A 10,792-nucleotide genomic window follows, 5' to 3' on the forward strand; every position below is an offset into this window, starting at 1 on the left:
ACAATTAAACTTAATTTTTCTGTTTCCTTTTGTACAAATACACAGAGGCACAGGCTACTCAGCAATACAACTGCAGCTATTTCAGTATATTTGTAGTACTCTTGGTGTCATTTCGTTTGCTTAGTAGATGGTTGCATGTACATGATCCTCCTAAATCTTCCCATCTGCTTGATAGCTTCATCCAATTTTAAGCCATCTCTGTTTAAAAAACTCTGATACTGATTGCAAGAACATTGTTTTCAAGAAGTGGAAGCTAAATATATAGATAGGATGCTGGTTTTATTTATTATTTTAAAATTTATTTAGCAGGGAAGTAATTTCTTCTGTCTCACTAGCATCTGTTCTGTCTCTCCAAGGCATGAAGTGCTGACTGACATACCTGAGTCTTTCATTATGTAGTTTTTTATTCTCTGCTATGACTTAGTGAAAATGCCAAGAAAATTTGCCTGTTATTATATTGCTCTCAGATTATTTCTTTTATTTTTGTCATTGTTTTCATTCACGTGGAGAAGCCTAAAAAGCAACTCCTTGTGCTTTGCCTGCTGTGCATCATCATTTGATGGGCAGCGGCCCCAGAGCCCCTGGAGCAGGGCAGCTGCTCTCTGGGTGTCCTTTGGGCACAGGGTGAGCGGGGTCTGCCCTCCCAGCTGCAGCCAGAGCTGTGCCCGGCAGAGCCTGCACCTCCAGCGTCCCTGTCACTCCTGGCAGCCAAAACCTCTTCCTTGCAGCTTCAGCCTTGAAGTCTTTCTCACTAATGGTGTTTCTGCTTTTCTGCTTAACCTGTTTCTGCTCCAGTCAGCAGAGGCTTTTTGTCATTTTAATGAGCTCTCTTTGTCATTATTCTTCCTTTCCATCCCGTGAGCATTTTTCTACTTGAGTTGAGAGATTCAGAGCCATCTTCTGTAATTCAGTTCTTGCTTTTTCACTGTGGACCAGAGAGTGTCTTTCTTCTTTTGTTTTAATGTGACAAACCCTAGTGCTTTGCTTTTGTGTAATACTGAAATTCTGCACAAGTCCCTTTGCCTGTAATCTTATCTAGCTTTTTCAAGGTTAGGAGGAAGAGATTACAACAATTTTGCCTGCTGCATAATTATTTTCTGACGTCTCTAAGCTGTCCTCTACAGTTTCTTCATTTCTGTCTTTAGAGGAGGTTCTTCTGATTATTTGTACTGAGTCTCTTTATGCAAGCTAATTGCACACAAGGCAGCTGCTCTGTTCCTGTAGCCTGGGAGAACCTTGCCATGCTTTAGAAAGGTTCTTTTTGGGGTTGTTTTCTAAGGATTCAGGGAGCTGAGTTTATTTTTTGAATATGTAGCTAAAGTAATGGGACACAGCTGGGCTTATGACATTCATCATTGCCTTTCCTTCAGACCCCCTGTGTAACAGTCAGCTGTGAGTCTTGTCTTTCAGATGCAGCTTTTAGTCAGGTGAAGTATTTCTTCCCTAACTGATCTATCAGTATTTCACTGACAGGGTGTCCCTACAGGAAAGTTGAGAAATATCTGCCAGGGCAAAGTGAGGTTTCTGTGGTTGTGGTAGGATTTTCCATTACTGACTTTGTTGACTACAGCCTATTTTCACTTCACATTTTCAATATAATCACTGTACACAATTAACTAGCTAAGAGTAAATATTATAAAACAAATGTAGCAGAGGAACCTCCCAGTGCTTGCCACTCCTGCATTTGATGCCTGGTTTTCCTGAAACTATGTATTCTTTCATGGAAATACACTTTGTGTGGCAATCATAACCTGCTATTTTTTGGGGGGCAGCAGAAGCTTGCGAATGTGTCTAATGTGCCACTCAACAACCTTGCCATTGACCTTTGGGACAGTAAGAAAGGAACATCTGCTCTGCTCTACAGCAGTCTGTCTTCACATTTTCAATTTGCTTAATTTCTCTCTAGACAGTAAATAGCTCTGAAAACCATGGAGCCTCCTTACAGGAGCATAACTAAAACCACCTTTTTCTTTTTGCTGAACTCACTAGTCTAAATTGGTGTTTGTTTTTCTTTTCATAGTTAGATAAAACTATTTTCCTTATAAGGGGTTGAGAAATATTTTCTTGCTTGTGTTTTCTTTTGGGGGGATTTTTTTTTGTCTTTTAGGCTTATGCTTCCTTCAACAGCCCATAATCTCTTCAGCCTACCATTATCACATGATTGGATAGGTTGTTTCTTATGCAAAAATGCAATTATGATGATAGCTTTTGTAAAATTGGGTGTTGAACTTGGTTACAAATGTGTTGGTTGCTAATTAGGTTTTCTGAAAGTCTTAATTGCTATTCTTTTTGTTTTCTGGTGAGTTTCTGAGAGGTTGGAGTAGTGTATCTTTGCCTGTTTGGCAAAGGTGCTGTAAGCAAGCCTGTAGTGCAGCATAAATTGTGAACTGTTTCTTTTTTTTACTTATTCTTACTGGTCCTGAATGGCAGTTGGATATTCTTTATAATTGATCCAAAACATTTTTCTTCACCTTTGTGCAGTAACTTTTCTAAAAGCATAGGTTGCCATCTCTGCATTTGTGGGTGTTACAGTGATTGGGAAATGGTGAATCAGTAATGTTGTAGTGTTGGAAATGTGTCTAATGTGCTTTTTTTTTCCTATTCTCTAAAACCAGATTTGTGACTTTGGATTGGCTCGCGTTGCGGATCCCGACCATGATCACACAGGATTCCTGACAGAGTATGTGGCCACACGTTGGTACAGGGCTCCTGAAATCATGCTGAATTCTAAGGTAAGGCCACAGGGAGCTGCTGGGGTGCTGCTGTTGCTGCTTTTTCCCTTGTGAGCTCCAACTGTGCTTGGAACAGCGAGCCCTTGTGTGTTTTTAGGATCAGAACGCACGCACAGTCTTGGGGAGAAGTGGGCATGGTTTCCAGTAGAGCTGCTGGCTTGAAATAAATTGTGATTCCAGAATCAATTACTGGGTACTAGAACTGAGAAATCACGTGCTCAACTTCCCACACCTCCAGTTCCTTGCCAGTCACGAGGCTGCTTCCATCACCTGCTGTGCCACTGAGCAGGACAGGAGTGCTAGGAATGAGCATTCTGCTGCTGCCTCCATCGAGGCTGCAAATGTTGCCTTAATGTCATCTTGACATCTTAATTTAGGTTTAGAATGTATAATGAGGGTGAATCTGATTCTGAATGAAGGCATGTGATCCTTCTTATGTGTCAGTCTTAATTGCATTCCCATAGTCTTCATGAAATCATTCCTTTGGTTTTTATGTATTTGGAATTACTGTTGTGTTCTGTGGCTGTTTTAAGGTGCATCCAATCCTTGTGTGGGTGGGGGGTGTCCTTTAGAACCCCTGTGTTCACTCCCACAGCCAGACACCTGTTAGCAAAGCACCCGAGTGACACCTGGAGCTGTATTTGATATCCTGGGACAGCTGTTGTTCCTGTAGGATTTGCAGCTTTTCCAGTTGGTGGGTGTGTTTTGGTGCATCAGTAGCATGTCCAAGCAAATAGAGATCTGACCAATTAAGTGTGTTTTCCTTCAGCTTCTTGCATTTTAAACTCACATCTTGTATTTTAAACCCTCATTGAGGCCACAACACTGGGCTATCCCCATATCTATTTATCAAAGGTATCACATCAAATATATTTTGTGTTTGTAAGAGGTGGTCAGGTTAAAAGTTCCTGGTTTAATGTGTGATTCCTTTTATGATTCTGGCACCTTGAACACAAATGGTGAAGGGATGAATCCTGAGGAGCTGGAGCCCAGTGGCTGTGGGGACAGTGGGGTCAGTGGGGACAGAGCCTTCCCAGGGGAGGGGCAGTGGCAGCAGGGCAGGCACGGTGGGGCTCTGTCTCTGACGGGTGTCACCGCTGTGCCTTTTCCTGGGGATGGCGCGGGTTGGCCATCCATGGGGATATCCCTCTGTTCCATTCCTGTTATACCCCAGGGACTGCTGTGCTCTGCTCCCAGCATCTTCACCTCCTCCTGCCTGTGGTGTTGGACAGAGCAGCCAAGCAGCAGCCATTGGTTTGGCCATTTCCCCCTTTGCCAAAGGCCTGGTCCTGGAGTGCAGCTTAGATCCCCTCAGGGACAGCTCTTTGACACGTGTTCAGCACTCTGTCAGGGGCTGTGCAATTCAGAATACCTGGTTTCCAAAATGTTTTAGTTTAAATTGGTTATAAAATTAGGGAATCTCAACAATTTGCAGTTGGTAACAAATTTAGCTAAACTTAAAAAATCCTTTTTGAAAATTGTCTCTTGGAGACTTCAGTTCTTGCTACCCCTTCAAAATAGTGTTTTGATATATGGTTCTTAATTATTTCATTTGTACAGAGAAACCAAACAGCATGAGCAAGCAGGACTCATCTAACAAAGAAAAAGATGATTTGTGTGCACTTTGACACTTTACTAAAGTAACACTTGCTGCTATTATACAAAAATTTGACAAAAATGTGCTTCTGCTTCACTTGCAGGGTTACACCAAGTCTATTGACATCTGGTCAGTGGGCTGCATTCTGGCAGAGATGCTCTCCAACAGACCCATCTTCCCAGGAAAACACTACCTTGACCAACTTAACCATATCCTTGGTAAGCTTTATGGAAAAGCAGCATTTCCACATCTGCCTCTCCATCGTTTCTGCCAGCTGGGCTGGTCTTTCTCCAGTGGGCCACTGGGTAGGGTGTGGATCTGCAGGTGTGTCTGCTCTCCCCTCTCGTTATTTTTGCAGCAATTGCTACAGGTAATCATTGTTTTGGGGACAACTGGAGAATACTTAGCAATTTATTTACTACATCAGCAGATATATTTTTAAAACAAAATTTAAAAAAATAAATTAAAAGCTCATCTATTATTAGGTCCAGGACAATTTTTTAAAACTTTCTTTAGGTACACCACTTACTGGGATCTTTCTGAGAGATTACACATCATTAGAAAACTCAGATCCATTTATTTATTTAACAAATGGTTTTTAGTAAAAGTTTCTAAAAACTACTCAGGTATTCTCTATCCTTAAAACATTTGGTCTGAAATCTCCTTCCCAGCAGTTTTAATACTGAGTTTTAGCAGATATGATACAGCTGTGTTAATATGATTTTCACAGAATGCACTATTGCTTGTATTCATATTTTTTAGGTATACTTGGATCCCCTTCCCAAGAAGATTTGAATTGTATAATAAATTTAAAGGCCAGAAACTACTTGCTTTCTCTACCACACAAAAATAAGGTACCATGGAACAGGCTGTTTCCAAATGCTGACCCCAAAGGTATTTTATACTCTATTACTTTGTATCAAAGTAATGGCAGGATGGGAGTTTCTATAACCTAAGAATTTATCTTTATATTGGAAATAGAACATGCAAGTGCCTTAAAATAGCACTGTTAATCTATTATAAAAGCATAAACCAGCACAAAGCCCTCACACTAGTTTATCTTTTTAATGCAATTTTAGTAACTCTAAGATTACTGTTGTGGAGTTTGGTCTTTAACTGACATGTGAGATCCAAACTCTTGTCACTGTCCTTAGAAGCACAGTTCATTATTCAAGTGCTGATCATCAGCACTGGATTTTGACACTGGCATCAAACAAGTCTTGAACTTTGTTTCTAGCATCAGGTAGGAGGCAGCTGCTTGCTGCTGCCCTGGGTAGAGTTTTGCAGACTGTGCATCAATTGTAGGTTAAACAGGGTCTCGTCAGCAGGTGGGATCCTTAGGTTCCATGAAAGCTTAAAATTTAATGGGTTAAAAAATTCAGGATGTGTGGAGCAAAAGTTATAAAAGCAAGGAATATAATAATTGTTAACCTTTCTTAACAAGGCTTTAGTAAAGGGTAAATGTGATTTGTTTTGCTAGATAGCTATTAATTTACCTTTTATACTCAATTTTGTACAGTTTAAGGGTGGCTGTGTTCACAGTACAGTGCTCTTTTACCTGCTCTAGCACAATTCCTAAGTCACTTCTTTTTTAACTGATATGATAATTTACTCTTACTGGATATGATCAGGTACTGAATTACCATGTAAAAACTGATTTCTGCAGATGGAACTGTATGGAGCTGATTATCCCTGTCATTGAGGAAAACAGCAGTGATTTATTCTGCTTTTATAGCAGTGCTCATCAGTGTGAGAATCCTCCCTGTGGGCTTTGACAGCTCAGATGGCAGCAGTGCTGGTACCTCAGCTGAGGGGGAATGTGCCATTGGTGCAGTCCTTGACAGTGACACCCCAAGGGCAGCTGTGCCAGGGCAGCTGTGCCAGGGCAGCTTTCAGGAGCTGGCTGGCACTGAAGGCAGGGGCAGCGCTGTGCCCGGTGCCTGCCTGGGGCTGAGTGAGGGAACCACAGCCAAGCACAGAGTGATGGCTGCAGTGGTGATGGCTGCAGTGGTGATGGCTGCAGTGATGGCTGCAGTGGTGATGGCTGCAGTGGTGGTGGCTGCAGTGGTGGTGGCTGCAGTGGTGGTGGCTGCAGTGGTGATGGCTGCAGTGGTGATGGCTGCAGTGGTGGTGGCTGCAGTGGTGATGGCTGCAGTGGTGATGGCTGCAGTGATGGCTGCAGTGGTGGTGGCTGCAGTGGTGATGGCTGCAGTGGTGATGGCTGCAGTGATGGCTGCAGTGGTGATGGTTGCAGTGATGGCTGCAGTGGTGATGGCTGCAGTGGTGATGGCTGCAGTGGTGATGGCTGCAGTGGTGATGGCTGCAGTGGTGATGGCTGCAGTGGTGATGGCTGCAGTGGTGATGGCTGCAGTGGTGATGGCTGCAGTGGTGATGGCTGCAGTGGTGATGGCTGCAGTGGTGATGGCTGCAGTGATGGCTGCAGTGGTGATGGCTGCAGTGATGGCTGCAGTGGTGATGGCTGCAGTGGTGATGGCTGCAGTGATGGCTGCAGTGATGGTTGCAGTGCAGGCCTGAGGCTTTTGGAGCTGCCCTCGAGTGCAGCTGTGTCTCCTGGGCAGTGCTGGGTGCTGCACAGACCCAGAGGAGCTCACTGCAGTGTGGGGTGATGGGGATGGTGCCTCCTCCCTCCCCAGGCTGTGCCATGACCTGAGGTCACAGGTGTGCTCCTCATCCTGGTGTGAAGCTGCAGCTGCTGCACTGCATCAAGAAGTCTCTGTTAAAATTCTGGTTCATAAATGATGTGGTGAGGAAAAAAATGTGATGGAATTTAGGATACTGCAGATATCTTAGGGCTTCTTGCTGCTGTAATCAGTTTTTCTCTTCTTGGGAAAGGAAAATGTGTTATAGGCACAGTAGCTGACCAACTGCAGTAGCACTGATTTGTGATGCCTGTCCAGAGTTTCCCCAGACCTCACTCTTATCTTACTGGATCTTCAGGTTCTTTATGGATTCTTTGTGAGTTGTCTTCAACAGATTTTGCCTGAATCTCATGAATATAAATGTATTTGCATCTTCTCTGGAGAGTATCTTCTGTGCTGCTGGTTGTGCCAGAATATTTCACTGTGATGATCTAGAACTCCTAATGACTTCTGGATGATATTTTCATCTGTAAACAGCCAAGATCTCTTTTCAGAATAAGAACATATTCATAATTATTTATTTCAGAAAAGCTCCATCTTAGTTTGGATTTTGGCACAAAAATCCAAAGCATTTTTCTGAGAGAAGAAAAAGCCTCATCTATTTAATTTCTGTTATAGTTCAAGCCAGATTGTACTGTAGGATTTGCTGTGTTTCTTGCCTTGCCATCCCTTCTGGGGCTGAAGGGCTTGGGCAGGGTAACACCTGTGCTGGAGCAGGGGTGCCCAGGGCAGCTGCAGCCCAGGAATGCTGAGAGGAGCAGGCACAGCCTCTGTGCCCAGGTTACAGCTCCCAGCCACAGCAGGGGAGCTCCAGGGCTGCACTGCCATTAGCACAGACCTTGGGCAGTGGGTATTGTCTGGGTAAGGTCAAGGTTTGTGACACTTTTTTGGAGTGTGTATTAAATCTTTGCTCACTTTTTTTCCTCTTAGCACTTGATTTGTTGGATAAAATGTTGACCTTTAATCCTCATAAGCGGATTGAAGTGGAGCAAGCTTTAGCCCATCCATATCTGGAGCAGTATTATGATCCAAGTGATGAGGTAAAGGCATTGTTAAAATGTAAACATTGATAAAATGATCCAGCTGATTATTTTCTACTTCTGTTCAAGGGTAATATTTCTACTGCACTAACGGAGTTGAAGAACAAATTGCATCAATTTACCACAATTTGTATTTCTCACTTCAGTACAACACTTAGGAGATGCCACACAATAAATAGATACTAAAGTGTCCTCTCTCTCCAGAAAATGGAGACTCTCAGCTCATGTGAGGCCTGGTTTCATAATGTCTGAGGTAAAGGAGGAGAATGACTGAGTTTGCCATCAGATTATGCTTTATAAACCTGAATTGGAACTGGCTGTAGTTTATGTACAGTTCTGAGGAGATTTCTGGCTCATTTTTCTGCAGAAATAGGGGAGGAGGAAATAACCTAGTTTCCCTTAAGGGCCAGGTATGTTTATTCCAATTTAAAAAAATGTTTAAGATAATTTTTTTCTTCAAGTAGATACTGAGTTAAGAGCCTCAAATAAATATTTCAACTTGTAGTTTGGATTTGACCAGCTACTTACTGTGCTTGATGTAAAATTTGATAAACTAATACCTAAAGCACACATAGGACTAACAGGGGGAGTTCTGCCTTGAAGACTGCTCAGTGTTAGCTATTTTTGTGCAGGACATTTTCAGACTTTTTCCCCATCCATAAAAGGACTGCATGAAATTGAACAGCACGGTGACATTAAAATAATCATATTTCTTTGTGTTACTAAGCCTGTAGCTGAAGCACCCTTCAAGTTTGATATGGAGTTGGATGACTTGCCGAAGGAAAAGCTGAAAGAATTGATTTTTGAGGAAACTGCAAGATTCCAGCCAGGATACCGATCTTAAATCGTGCATAGGTAAGGTCACAGCAGTAGGGGACACTTGGGCGGGGGGGACATTTGAGACTTTGGTGCTGCTGGTGAAATGTAGGACTTGCCTGTCCCAGTGCCCAGTAACTCCCTGTCCAAGGAGCTGACCTCAGTCCTGTCCTGTTTTTGAGGAAAGTTTCTGTTTGCCCACAGCAGTGAAGTGTCCACATGGAATCCAGGCAACTGTCCCAGGTGTTTACCTTGTTGTAGGTTACATTTAGGGAACAAGAATTGCATTTCAATAGTGCTGCTTAGAATAAAGGCAATGGTAACGCTTTGAAATGCAAATTTTATTTAAAAAAACATTTTAGGGGGCAATGTTCTTCATATTTTACACATACATAATTTTGTCATATGGCTTCAAATGCTTTTAAAAAAACCTCCTCCTAAATGTAATATACAGAGGAGAAATCTCTTAAATTATTTTAAAGGAAAAAACCCACACACAAAACTTCAGCAGAAATTATCTTCAGTTTTAAGTAGCTCGCAAATAGTGTGAGTAAATAAGAATAGGTATTTAAATATTCATAAATTAATTATTATTAACCTTCCTAGCATCTTGAAGGTCTGAAAGTTTAATTTAAGATTAAATGTACTTATATTCACTGACTGACTTTTTTTTAAGTCAATGAACTTAACTGGTCTTCCTGTGCCACAAGGCTTGCAAGTCTCGGGAGTTTCATACCAAATTGGCCAAACACTGACTTGATTGGAGCACCTGGGAAACTTCTGTGATACTGATAGGGGAAAGTATCAAAGTTTTATGAGTGGAAAGGAAAAACAAGCCAAAGGCAACAGGCTGCCCTGGGTTTCCTGGTTTGTGCTCTCTGTGCTTTCCTCCCCCAGAGCAGCATTCTGCAATCACTGCTTTGTGGGGGCAGCTCCAGCAGGAAGGTGAGGTTTTGAGCCAGGGCACTTCCTTGCTGCCAGAAATCCACGGGGGTAATCCTCTGCTCTGGCGGTGTGCCGGAGCTTTGTCGCTTTGCTATAAGCAATCATTTTTCTGCACTAAAAACGTGATTTCAGTTTCTGCATTGCATATACCCCCAGGTTTTCATTTTATGATGAATTCATAGGAAAGAAAAAGAAAGTGGGGGAAACTTTTAAAAGTTTTTACTTCATTAGGGTAACAGCTGTTGCCACTGGCTTGAGTATTTAGATGTATAGAAGCTCACAAATGAACAAATTTCAATTTTTACAAATACTGCATTTTGTTTATTTAAGCTTGCTAGGTGATATTTGAACTGTTGTAATAATTGAAAGGTAGGGAAATCTGAGGTTCACGCACTGGTTCTATTAGTTGGCATTGTTAATAGAGCAGACCTAGGACACAGTGACTGACTGGTGTTCATGTCCCACTCGTGTTTTCTGTGTGAGAGCACAGCTGTGCATGTACACATGGTGGAAACAAGTTACAGAAATCTTTAGGTACAAGCTGAAGCCTGTTCCTAATAGGCTGTAGTCTCAAGGAAGGGCAGTGAGTGGTTACTGATGTGGTAAATCATAGTTCGTGATCTCTTGCTTGCCTCATTGCTCAGACCATATTTACCTAGGTTGTATTAGGGATTAAGGGATAAAAGGATTAGGGATAAAGATATCAGTGATCCGTTGCTAGCAGAAATTTCTGGTTTGATAAAAATGTTACCTTCAAATGCTACTATGCAGAGTTGATTTGGCCAGCACAATACTGAAATTGAAATACTGCACTTAGCTTGGTGAGGATAGTTGGTAATTTGTCCAAGTCATTTGTAGGTAGGATTGCCAGCTCTGCCATAGCACAGCAGTTTAAACAGAGCTGCTTGATATCCTAGTGAGGGCCAGTCCCCAGGAGCTGGCTTCAAATGCACAGTACCAGTGTCCTGCTGTGCATTCCTGTTCTCCTGCACACCCCCTGGG

At 42.5% G+C, this 10,792-nt stretch overlaps 1 protein-coding gene across 1 annotated transcript in view; it reads left to right on the forward strand.

The window, feature by feature from the left end:
- MAPK1 (mitogen-activated protein kinase 1) overlaps positions 1–10,792 on the forward strand; it is a 37,886-nt gene that overhangs the window by 19,076 nt on the left and 8,018 nt on the right. Inside the window, exons 4-8 of the mRNA XM_066562033.1 lie at positions 2,616–2,732; positions 4,433–4,547; positions 5,092–5,223; positions 7,920–8,029; positions 8,757–8,884. Of these exons, the coding sequence (XP_066418130.1) occupies positions 2,616–2,732; positions 4,433–4,547; positions 5,092–5,223; positions 7,920–8,029; positions 8,757–8,873 (591 nt within the window). The 3' untranslated portion in view covers positions 8,874–8,884. The remainder of the gene's footprint in view (positions 1–2,615; positions 2,733–4,432; positions 4,548–5,091; positions 5,224–7,919; positions 8,030–8,756; positions 8,885–10,792) is intronic.

Source organism: Molothrus aeneus, chromosome 18 (genome assembly GCF_037042795.1).
Source record: "Molothrus aeneus isolate 106 chromosome 18, BPBGC_Maene_1.0, whole genome shotgun sequence".
Taxonomy (NCBI): domain Eukaryota; kingdom Metazoa; phylum Chordata; class Aves; order Passeriformes; family Icteridae; genus Molothrus; species Molothrus aeneus.